At 31.4% G+C, this 12,944-nt stretch overlaps 1 protein-coding gene across 2 annotated transcripts in view; it reads right to left on the bottom strand.

Annotated features, from left to right (window-relative positions):
* Positions 1–12,467, bottom strand: part of LanB1 (laminin subunit beta-1) — a 111,810-nt gene extending 99,343 nt beyond the window's left edge. Inside the window, exons 1-3 of one of the 2 annotated variants that reach the window (XM_076538227.1) lie at positions 12,173–12,467; positions 10,006–10,131; positions 77–121 (exon numbers count right to left, since the gene is read on the bottom strand). In XM_076538227.1, coding sequence (XP_076394342.1) covers positions 77–121; positions 10,006–10,072 — 112 coding nt within the window. In that variant the 5' untranslated portion in view covers positions 10,073–10,131; positions 12,173–12,467. The remainder of the gene's footprint in view (positions 1–76; positions 122–10,005; positions 10,132–12,172) is intronic. The other variant, XM_076538226.1, reaches the window with a different exon arrangement.
* Between the last annotated feature and the right edge of the window lie 477 nt (positions 12,468–12,944).

Genomic DNA, 12,944 nt, shown 5'->3' with positions numbered 1-12,944 from the left:
AATTTTAAAGTAATGATTAACTGCCATTAGCCGTTGAAAGTATTCATAATTTAATGACTAAGGAAACGGAACTTACCTCTGATCGGTAACCTTTCCCTAGCATATTGTGGATCTGCAACACCTGGAAAAAATATAAAATTTTATTGAAAATTTTATCGAATCGCGAATGAAAGGCATCCAACTGAGTATCGCATTTATGTTAGTTTAAAATACGACCGTTTTTACCATAATGAAAGCTTTTCATCAATTTCGCATCATTCCTAGTACGTCAATAATGTGTTGCATTTTTGAAGCACGGTCGCTAAAGTATAATTGCGAGCACAATATAACTAGCAAGGAAACATATCGAACCGGGACACATAACTTATGTGAAAGATAGTTCAAGAAAATATTTGACAGGTTTATTTTTTTATCAGCCATCGTTCACATTGAAGGGGTGAAAAGAGCCCTCAAAATTAAGGGCTGAATTCATATTTTTAGGAATATCTCCGGAATTAAAGGAGATAATTGGATGCTTTGTAAATTGTTGGTCTACAAATAGAGAATTTTTACGCGTAAAAAAATTTTAATAAACCTTGTTTAAATAATATTTTGAAAACTTATAATTGTTATACTAAATGTTGATCTATTTTTTTGCAACTTCGTGTACGTAAACTATGGACAAAAATAGAGGATACGTGTTTTTGGAATTTGTTGTTTGTGGCAATCTTTATTAGATATATAATTTAAAATCACCTGTGAAGAGGGATAAACAAAATTTTTATTAAAAATATCATTATTTTTACAATCTTTTACAATATTCTGGAAATTTTATACCTCTTCATATGCCGTTTATTGATTTCTCAATAATTATTGTAAATGTCACGGGTATGAGCGTGACGCGATTATAATCATCGCTGCAAGAAACATAGGCTTTTATGGCCAATATTGTTAAAAGATAATTTAATTTAATTCTATTTTCTTAGTTTCTTAAAAAATCCCAATATTTCCAAAAGTTCTAAATATTTTATTTAGATTGAAGACTACGTCTGTAAAAGTATAAAGGCAGTATTGGCCATAAAAGCCTATGTTTCTTGCAGCGATGATTATAATCGCGTCACGCTACACTACGGTGCATAATTATAGCACCATCCACTTTTCTTGGTTGTTTTGTAATTCAGAGTTAAAATGTAAAAAATCAATTGCAGGAGATGAAATGGTATGGGTCGCAATAAATTTTACATTAAGCCTCATTGAAGTTGCTCTTCTATTAGAAACGATATAATCGAAAATGTGATTTAATCTTGTTGCGCAACTATAGCACCAATGTTATTAACCCCTTGCACTACTTTGACGAGTCTAACTCGTGATGAAAATTTTGTGCCAAACATGAATATCACAAATCTGACTCGTGATCGACATTTCATGCCAAACATAAATATCACGAGTCTGACTCGTTACCGACATTTCATGCCAAACATAAATATCACGAGTCTGACTCGTGACCTTAATCTCGGGTCTTAATCCCATTCAAACCAAGTCATACCATACCATTACATGCCATGATCATACCATACAAAAAGTTTCGGTCGTACTTCAGTTTGTACGATTCCGTTCTACGAGGAGTATACGTGTCAAACAGCCTTCTTCGCAAAACATCCTATTCTGCATTATTTGTAATTTTGCCAACCCCATCATAATGTATAACAAAAGAAGCAAAAGTGGTAAAAAAGCACGTGGTTCGCGTCGAAGTGAGAGCAGTAAAAAAGTAGAAGAACGAGTCATCATAAGTGATGAAAATTCTGATGACAACAGCGTGATTGCGCCAGTGGTGAATCTTGCATGAAGATTCATTATATCTGATACTGATGAAGAGGAGATTCCTAGACCCGGCTCAAGTGTTGACTGGAATTGGAAAAAAAGTGTCAACACTAAACAAATTTGGAAATATTCCGAATTGCATGGTGCAACAGATATGTTTTAGACCAATTAAATACACGTAACGGATTATTAGATTTATTTTTTATACTTTTCGACGACAATTTCTGGGACATTGTAGTTACGCAGACGAATCTTTATGCCGAACAAATAATGGGCACTGGCAGAAGGAGAAAAGTGGATGACAATTGGTTTCCAGTCACCAAGAATGAGATGTTGGCGTACTATGCTTTGTGTATTTTGATGACACAAGTCAAAAAACCGAATATCCAAATGTATTGGACTAAGCGGGAAGTGATAGAAACTCCTATATTTGGCAAAGTAATGCCGTTGAAAAGATTCACACAAATCTCACGATTCTTGCATTTCGCAAATAATGAAGCGGGCCAAAGCAACGACCGCCTTCATAAGATCAAATCAATTATTAATTATTGGAACGAGAAATTTAGTAGAATTTATACACTAGACGAACATGTAAGTATCGATGAATCATTGATGCGATATAAGGGTCGCATAGCATACAAACAATTTAATCCATCCAAACGAGCCAGGTTTGGCATAAAAAGGCAATCGTATGTGAACTACAGAATTGATGTAGCCGAGGCACTTTTAAAATATGTTGAGCCTGACTATACAAGGCGCACGACATCTGCAGGATAAGATACACCAATGCGCTTACAGGCACAATATTGGGCTCATTTTCCAAAACATATTCCTCCAACTCCTGCAAAACAACATCCGACTAAGACGTGTAAAGTGTGTTACAAACACAAACGACGCAGTGAAACGACGTGGGAGTGCTCAAAATGTAAGGTGGCCTTGCATGTACCGGACTGTTTTATAACATAGCATACCAAGCAAGATTACTAATTTCAAACTCGTAAGTATTTTTTAAGTTAATTGTTTGTTGATATTTAATTGTGTAGGATTTGATGTTTCGCCGGTCTCGGTGAAACTTTGTAGCCGATTCCGAGGTCAAGTTCTTGGAATCGGCATAGGGGTGACACGTGCAGATTTTGGTGGCGCGTGGCAGTCGGTGGCACGTGGCAATCGGTGGCACGTGCCGATTTCGCTGGCGCGTGGCAAGATTTGCGTACGGAAAAACCCCGATCAAGACAAAAGAGCATTAGGGTAATATATATTTGCGGCGATCGGGCGTTCGCGGAGAGAGTTGAAGCTACGACGAGCACACTTTATATTTAAATTTACTTTAATAAATTTATTTTTTACTTTTTTTATTTTTAATTGTTTATTTATATTTTGTTTTTCATTTTTAGATCTGATGTGAATGGCACTGATTTCATTTAAACTATTACTACCGCGTTTATTATTACCTACTATTATTATACATATTATATTAAAATTTATTTTTTATGATGTGCAATAATTAAAGTATTTTTACAAGTTTTTTATTCAAATTCATTTGAATTTTCAAAGATTTTCATCGCATAACGTAAATACGAGCGTAGGACTATGTAACTCAGTCGTAAGGTATTGTTTTTCAAATTGTACCACTTGACCTTCGCCGCTCGGCACCTCCCGTGACTATTTCGACGACCGTGTTTGGCACGGCTTTTTCGGAGGTTCGCGGTAGTGCAAGGGGTTAAATCGTTGTCGGCCTCTGATTGATTTTTCTTACCCCTTAACCCGGAATAGTCTACAGTTTCAGAAGTGGGATAAAGGACTTGTATTTTATTTGAATTTAGAACTTGTTTTTTTTTGTGTGTTCGGATTAAAGAACTCGTATTTTTCCGTGGTTAAGACATTGTGTGGACAATTGTATTGGTGAACATTGTTTGGCTTATTGTGTAATAATTGTTTGTTTGTCGTGGTGCAACGTGGTTAGCACATTGTTTAGTGAGAGATTCAGCGTGTTGGCGCATATTGTGGAAAACTCGAGCGACGCTAATCACCGGTAACATGGCAAAGAATTACACGCTCAGCGAATTGAGGGAGTTCCTCCGCGTACGGAATTTACCTGTGTCGGGCTCAAAATCAGAGTTGATCCTGAGATTGGAGGAGTTCGACGAGGGCATTTGGAACGTACTTGCGGCAGGAAAGGATAGGATACAGGAGGAAGGTGAACAACCACGGGAGGAGGCCGAAGAGGAAGAAGCGACAAGCAGTCCACCTGTTCACGCTTGCGACGGGAACGGGATCTCCTGCAGCGGGAAGTTGAGCTTCTGCGCCGCGAACAGGCTGGAGGACGTAGCACGTTAAATGCTAGCCCGGGATTGATCACCGACGACTTTTACTTATCCTGGACCTCGCACCCGTCCTGGGTCACACTGTCCCTTGACCACCTTCCCTACCTCAACCTATCTCCAGCAATAAAACCTCGCAATATTCAGAACGGTTCAGAAAGAGTCTAGTACTTATTGTTAATCGACCTAATAAAGTTGTTCGAGTTTTCGTAAAATAAAGTGTGTTGTCAATTCTGCTGGAATCCAACAAAATGTTCGTGTTTAACTAATGCGAATTAATTCTTCTAAATTGTCCGTGGACATACTATCCTTTGTAGAATCATGCAAATGAGCCAGAAGATCAACTGAAAATTATTACGCTTATGGTTTCAATTTCAATTTTCCTACCAAGTCATACAGCTTATTATCGCCTTTCAAAGCGATTAGTGAAATATATCTAGAAATAAAACCACTTGAAAAAAGAACGAATCAACAATACTACGTCTTGGCTGATGTGGAAAGCTATTGATAAAATTGTAATTATTATATCATATATTTATTAATGATTTGTAAAAATAAAAATTATTAACAGTGCAAGGAAATTTATAATCACCAATGGATCTAGACAAACAGGGTGTCCAGCGTAAGTGTGACAGCGCGATATCTCATGAACTATTGATGACACGAAAAAGTGTTTACATGAGAATTGCAGGATAAAAGCGGCTCTATGTTTTGGTGTAAATAAAATTTTATTAACGTTATTAATGTAAAAATTATGATGGTGAAGTTTCGTTTTTTAAATGGAATTATATATTTTCTTTTTCGATCACGCGATAATGGTTTTCAAGACGAATTCATTAAGATTTAATGTATTTAATCGATTTTTATTAGTTTTCGAGATATAACACTTACAAATTTACTGATTTTCAGCAGAGACGTCTCGATTTGAGTAGTAAGTCATAAAAATGGTCTTATTTTTGCGGTAAGTGCTGCATGTTTGACTCTACCTACCTGTATACAGTAAAGACTGAATAACTGCAACAAAATCGGGACCCAAGCGTTGCAGTTATCGAGTCGAGGTGTCGATTCCTTGTTTACATTTGGCTCGCGTCGACCGCTAAACGTAGGAAAGGACAGAGAGCGAACGAGTGAGACTGTTTAAAATTAAATTTTTAGAGAAGTCTGACGAGTAATAGTCTTTTGGTTCCATACAAAATCGCGCCTCCATACATTCGAAAAAACAAACAATATTGCTACATAAACAAATGTTGTGCAAATTATGCCGTGTTTGGTCTTATTTTGATCAGGAGAATCTCACAATTACATTGGTAAAAGTAATATTTAGCAAAACCAAAAAATAAAAAAGTTTTACTGTTGCATTAGTGTTGTCACATCGATACGCCGGTTCGGATTACATTACATACGCTGCTCGCTCGTCAAGTGTCAAAATTCAAGGGGGATCCCCCTAAGTGGTGGGGATAGTAACGTTGCAGTTATCCAGTCCATCGTTTGTCGCAGTTATCCAGTCTTTACTGTATCTAGAACAGTAGTGAGGATATAGAAGGCAGTTACTCAGAAATCGGCCATAAATGTGCAAGTAATTCCGAGCACTGCTCTATACAGCAATCATTCTATACAGGGTGTTACCTGTAACGCTACTCACGATTTTTCTCCCACTTGCAGCCACCTTACGAAAAAATGTTTAGCACAATATTAGCAGGCTATGAAGTGCACAATAGATATTAGTAAAGCAAATTTTTAAAACAGTTTGTTCTCTTGGCAAGGTCAAGGTCACCTTGTGTTTTTTAAATAGGAACATACATTTTTTTTTTATTCATAGCTTTAGAGGACATCGAGACGAATTCAAAACATATATTACATGATATTTTTACTAACATATTACTCGATTTACAGAAGTGGAAATGTGAAGTAAAAGACCGAAATATTACGTAATGGAAGACGGCATACATTTTGAACATATAATTAAAGTGTATTTTTCTTACATTCTAGTCGCGTGTTTACATTCAGTAATCTCTTTGGAACCAAATAATGGTTACACTACCAAAGTCAAAAGCTAAGTACTTAACATTTCCACTTCTGTAAATCGAGTAATATGTAAATAAAAATATCATGTAATATATGTTTTGAATTCGTCTCGATGTCCTCTAAAGCTATGAATAAAAAAAAATGTATGTTCCTATTTAAAAAACCCAAGGTGACCTTGACTTTGCCAAGAGAACAAACTGTTTTAAAAATTTGCTTTACTTATATCTATTGTGCACTTCACACCCTGCAAATATTGTCCTAAACATTTTTTCGTCAAGTGGCTGCAAGTGGGAGAAAAATCGTGAGTAGCGTTATAGGTAACACCCTGTATAAGCAAATCTTTTAGGTCTGAAGTTTTGCGTTGAATCGTACAGGTTCTACGAAGGAGACCGAACGTAAACAAACAGTGGCATATCGGTGGGATAATCGTAATGCAAGAATTAGACTTTTTTATTTTTAATTTTTTTCTTTTTTTTTATGAAACTTTTACCAACATATTTGTAACATTTTTCTGACTAAAATGAGACCAAACACGGCGTAATTTGAGTTATATTTACTTGCAATATCTTCTTGGAGTAAAGTCATCGATGTACATACGCGTAACACTTGGAATTACAAGTAAATATGTCCTGAAGTACATCGTGTTTGGTCTCATTTTAATGAGAAAAATGTTACAAATATGATGGAAAAAATTTCGACAAAAAAAAGTCAAAAATAAAAAAGTTTTATTCTTGCATTAGGAGTGTCCTACCGATAGATCACTGTTTGTTTACGTTCAGTCTCCTTCGCACGAAATGTAGGACCTGTACGATAGACGTAAAACCTCAGACCCGAAAGATTTGCGTATATATTGTAGAATATTTACTGTACTCCACGGCTATTCTAACTTGTAGTGACGTCAGTTTTTGAGTCTCCATCGTTCTGAAGAGCTCATTTTAAAAAAAAAGTTTCAAAGAATATGACCACTTTTTTTATTTAAACTCTTTACGTCCCTTATTGAAAAAAAAGACCCAAAACAAAATTTGTTTAGATTTCGCAACATTTGTAAAATGTTGGTCTTTAAATAGGGAATTTTTGTACGTAAAAAAATTTCAATAAACTTTTTTTGTTTAAATAATATTTTGAAAATTTATAATTTTTGTTTAAATTTTTGAACTAAATGTTGATCTATTTTGTTGCAACTTCGTGTACGTAAACTATGAACAAAAATAGAGGATACGTGTTTTTGGAATTTGTTGTTTGTTGCAACGTTTATTAGATATATAATTTAAAATTACCTCCTGTGAAAAGGGGCAATCGGCATTTTTATTAAAAATATCATTATTTTTACAATCTTTTACTATATTTTAGACATTTTATACCTCTTCATATGCCGTTAATTGATTTCTGAATTATTGTAAGCGTCGCAGATATGAGCGTGACGCGGTTATAATCACCGTCGCAACGAACATAGGTTTTTATGGCCAATATTGCTTTTATACTTTTACAAACGTAAAGTCTTCAATCTAAATAAAATATTTAGAATTTTTGGATGTATGTTATTTACGGCGTTGATTATAACCGCGTCACGCTCATATCTGCGACGCTTACAATAATTATTCAGAAATCAATTAACGGCATATGAAGAGGTATAAAATGTCTAAAATATAGTAAAAGATTGTAAAAATAATGATATTTTTAATAAAAATGCCGATTGCCCCTCTTCACAGGAGGTAATTTTAAATTATATATCTAATAAACGTTGCAACAAACAACAAATTCCAAAAACACGTATCCTCTATTTTTGTCCATAGTTTACGTACACGAAGTTGCAACAAAATAGATCAACATTTAGTCCAAAAATTTAAACAAAAATTATAAATTTCCAAAATATTATTTAAACAAATAAAGTTTATTGACATTTTTTTACGCACAAAAATTCCCTATTTAAAGACCAACATTTTACAAAAGAAAGCATCCAATTATCTCCTTTAATTCCGGAGATATTCCCAAAAATATGATTTCAGCCCTCAACTTTGGGGGCTATTTTCACCCCTTCAATATGCACGATTGGCGATAAAAAAAAATTACGTGTCAATAATTTTTTTGAGAACTATATCTCACATAAGTTTCATCAAAATTGGCGTGTCTGGGTTGGATATGTTCCCTTGTGAGTGATGATTCTACATGAAAAGTAAGTCAGAAAAAAGGGCAACATCTTTCGGTAATTGTCTTTGGTTTTGAACAAATTGAATTACAAAATTCTTCAAAATAGTTATACAAAAATATTTTGTGGCAATGATGATGGCGATTTCATTACTGTTATTTTATTAATTCAATAACTAATACATGTCATAATGATTATAATAAATTAATAAATATAATCATTAATAAAATTTTTATTAATCAGCGTTGTTACGAATATTATTTTAACTGAATTCATAATAGTATAATATGTATAGTAGTATATCAACCATACCATAGAGAATAATAACTGATTGTTTATTTCAACGGTTTTAATATTTAAACTTTTTAATTTTTATATCATACATTAATTATTAAATTAACGCAAAAATTCTTGAAATTACCATTTTTCATGTTACAAATAACTTTATCACAAATATATTTAAGAATTTTTGACATTAAATTTTTCAAAAATTAAGCCAAATGTAAAAAAACGTTATTTTTTTATTTGACTTATTCTTTAATATAAAATCTCCGCCTAGTCGCTTGTTCTATGATTTTTAAGACACTCTGTACACTCTAAATGTATAAATATTCATTGATATTAAAAACACAATGTAAAATACGAAACATTTATTTGTTTGTGTAATATTATATATTAAATAATTTTAACTCCTTAATAATTATTATAACTAAATTTTGCAATTACAGTAATTTTTTATGAAAAATTATAACCGGGTATTATCAACTTATTTTTACTGCAACTTACTTTTACTACTTATACAGGTGTAACTAAGGAACGCTGTTATCTTATACTGTTACTACAGTTACTGTTTCAAAATAATGTTTATGTATCGTTAACAAATAAAACTGAATATAACAAGTATTACTGGTAATAGTGATATATTTCGATATTAGCGGTTATGGCTGAAATGAATAGTTTTGCAATCCCTTGTCTTATTTTGCAAATTCTCAGATTTATTCTTTATTATGCTATTTTTTGTTACTTTTAATAGTATTAAAAAATTTATCTTTTAATTGTACTAGGATAACAAAAAATTTGCTCAAAATTACAAATACTCATTATTTCTTCGTTTTGGAATAGTTAAAAATAAATACTGCTACAAAATAATTAAAAATTTACTTGAATAAGAAATTGTGTTATGAAAATGGTTAAAGATGTTATAAATAATGCTAAATAACTTCTGATTTTGATATCTTAAATTTCTAAGATGTTCAAATTTTTCAAACTGATATAAACTAGAGGAATTTAGAAGGAAGCCAGGTTAAGAGGTCAAATCACTATCTAATCATGGTGGATAAAATGTATTCTCATAAAAGCAATGAATGAAAAGTATGTTCTGATTATGAATAGATGAATTATAATAATTTTGTTATAATACAATTTTTATATTATGATACAAGCAATAAGAGTTAGCAAAACATATTGCAGAAGATATTTTTTAACTTTTCATAGCATTTTACATAACTTAAAGAGACATCTAATACTATAGGTATAAAAAAACACTTATAGAGATACAAATATTCTGTTTAAATTGTTATATATAATACGCATAATATTAGCTACAACTTTAATTTAGTCTAGAATAATAGTTGGCTATGTGTTTTTAAATAATAAGATTGCTAATTTTAACAAATACACACAAAATGAAGGACTATAATAAATATTACTTACTTGATATGATAGTCGTTGCAAATAATAATATTGCAAGCACTGTTTGATAAGAATATATTTGAATCATTTTCTCTCCTTCTCTATTGTTCAAGTTTCCAAATCTAAACCACGAACAACATATTTCATCTGAAAACGGATATAGCAAACTGTAAATTTCTTTACAACTATAAGCTAAGACACATAAATAAAATGTTTTAGATATAACCAAATTTTAAACATATTAAATTCATCACTATAATATAATATAAATTTTATTTATATCTCAATTTTAACTTAAATAATGCATTCCTGTTGAAATTTAATTAATCATTAAATGCATTCCAAGTTGAATCTTTTTAATTCTATGAAATATAATATTTTCTGAGTTCAAAGAATTATTAATTAATAAACCAATATTTGTAAATTAAAATTCAATCTAGTATTCGAGATAAATAAATTTTCGTGAAACTTCAATGAATGACTGAGTCAATGCTACATAGGGTCACCCAATTATTACTATTCAACACACAAAGCAAACTGCTTTTGAAATACTAAATACATATGGAATGAAAACATTTTATACGTGTCATTATTTTAAGAAAAATTGAAAGTTCAACAATTTTCTCAATAAATCAACTATTAATATGACTAAATATTAACTAAAATAAATAAAATCACAGTTAAAATATTACCAGACAATATTCTGCATGACACTGTCAAAATACAAATGTATAGCATGATAAATTTAATTTGAGGCATGTTAAATAGACGTGAAAATAAGCGACATCACAGATAGTATTAATAAATTATTAATTTAATTAGCAGTAGGTTTATAATAATTTCATAAACGCTGTTTAATTACGTGTATTAGACATGTATAACACATAATAGTGAACAAATTGCTGAAATTATTACGTTTCTTACTATAATCGAATTTTCTCAAAAATAATAAGGAACATATTCAATTTCAATTTTTCCAAAATACGAGTTGCATATAACAAAACATTATTGTATATTTTTGATTTATTTTGTCAAAAGGGAACTCCTTTCCAATTATACCAAGATTAGAGCAATTATATACTTGCAGACTTTTTATTAACCAAGAGTTTAATCGGTTTGAGTAAACCTTTTTACTTTCATAATTTTTATCTCTTGAACTCTTACTATCATAAATATGATATACTTAAGATCTTATGTATATATTTATTTAACAAATGAAAAGAAATTAGTTATTGCACACTAAAGTTATCGATCAATAAAAGATCTGCAGTAAGCAATTATTCTTTCCATAACACTTTATATACCGCAATTTTATTCCCATTAAATGTTTCAATTATAGAAGTTACCAATTCAAAAAATTATTTACGATGACCTAATAGATTCGAATTAAAACTTTAAAGCTCTTTTAAAGCAAAACAACATTACTAATTCCATACACTTTTTTAATACTTTGAATGTATGAAAAAATTATGAGTGTACTGTTCAATAAATATAATATTTATATGAATTAGATAGAAATACAAACATATTATAAATGCTCCATATTTAAGGAGGCAATATAACAAGTATGTAAAATAAACAACCTGCTATTTAAAATGAATCAAAGATCTTAAAATTTGCAACACATATTTTGCATCCATTAATAATGTATTTTCAATTCAAGGAAGCATAAGATTTTAAAAAAATTATATTTATCATGGAAACCTTAACACATTTAACTTCAAGTTCTTCTTGAAGTTAAATTCTACTTCACTTAAAAAAAAAAAATTGAACACGTAAAAATGCAAGTTATTTCATACTAAATGGCTCAAATATATTTTATGTAAGAAGAGTTTACACAGCATTTTCTACTCATATATATTAATGACTCATTAAATTCATATATTTTTAAAGAAAAAATGCATTTAAAATATTTGTGTTACGACTTATACAATAATATACAATACATAATTTCCAAATCAAACTTTAAGCAGTACCTCTAATCGAATATTATGTATTTACCTAAAGTACTATTGTTTTCATGGTACTTAAAGAAAAAAAGATTGCGCCAAATCTAAATCGTAAATTTTTATTTACATTAAACAATTTTTCATTCTACAATAATACAAGAAACGAAAACGTCTCCGTATCGAGCTTAAACATCAAATAAAGAAAAAATGAAAAGAAGAAATAACTGGAAATATCTTACCTAACTTGGCGTGTATCTCTTGTAAAATATCTTGGTTTGAGACTGTGCTCGCGACTCTGCTTAAAAAAATGGATGTAAAGAAAAATTGGCACTGAAAAAACGATTAATCAAACAACCCACAAGATCAGATGGCACAAAAAAAGCAAAAACTATATCACAAGCCCAGAAAAGGACGAGAGGCAACGCCACACTATGTACGCCTGACGACGCGTTTCTCGCACAGTCTTTGTTTAAAAACTTCTGATAGCAGCCAGTGCTGTTCGTAAAATGAGATCCTTTTCTCGCCAGTACTCTTCGAACGAAGTGACGGTGCTAGTGGTGGCTAAGGGGAATGGTAGAACTCACAGAATGAAGAGTAGGGGAATATACATATCCAAGGGAAGCTCTAAGAAGAACATATGTATACAGGGTGTTACCTGTAACGCTACTCACGATTTTTCTCCCATTTGCAGCCACTTTACGAAAAAAAGTTTAGAACAATATTTGTAAGGAATAAAGTGCACAATAGATATTAGTAAAGCAAATTTTGAAAACAGTTTGTTCTCTTGGCAAAGTCAAGGTCACCTTGGGTTTTTTAAATAGGAACATACATTTTTTTTATTCATATCATTAGAGGACATCGAGACGAATTCAAAACATATATTACATGATATTTTTATTAACATATTACTCGATTTACAGAAGTGGAAATGTGAAGTAAAAGACCGGAATATTACGTGATGGGAGCGGTATACATTTTGAACGTGTAATTAAATAAAGTGTATTTTCTTAC

This window comes from Megachile rotundata, chromosome 12, assembly GCF_050947335.1.
Source record: "Megachile rotundata isolate GNS110a chromosome 12, iyMegRotu1, whole genome shotgun sequence".
Classification (NCBI taxonomy): Eukaryota; Metazoa; Arthropoda; class Insecta; order Hymenoptera; family Megachilidae; genus Megachile; species Megachile rotundata.
The sequence above is the reverse complement of the archived record's forward strand: the minus strand, read 5'-3'. Positions and strand labels throughout refer to the sequence as shown.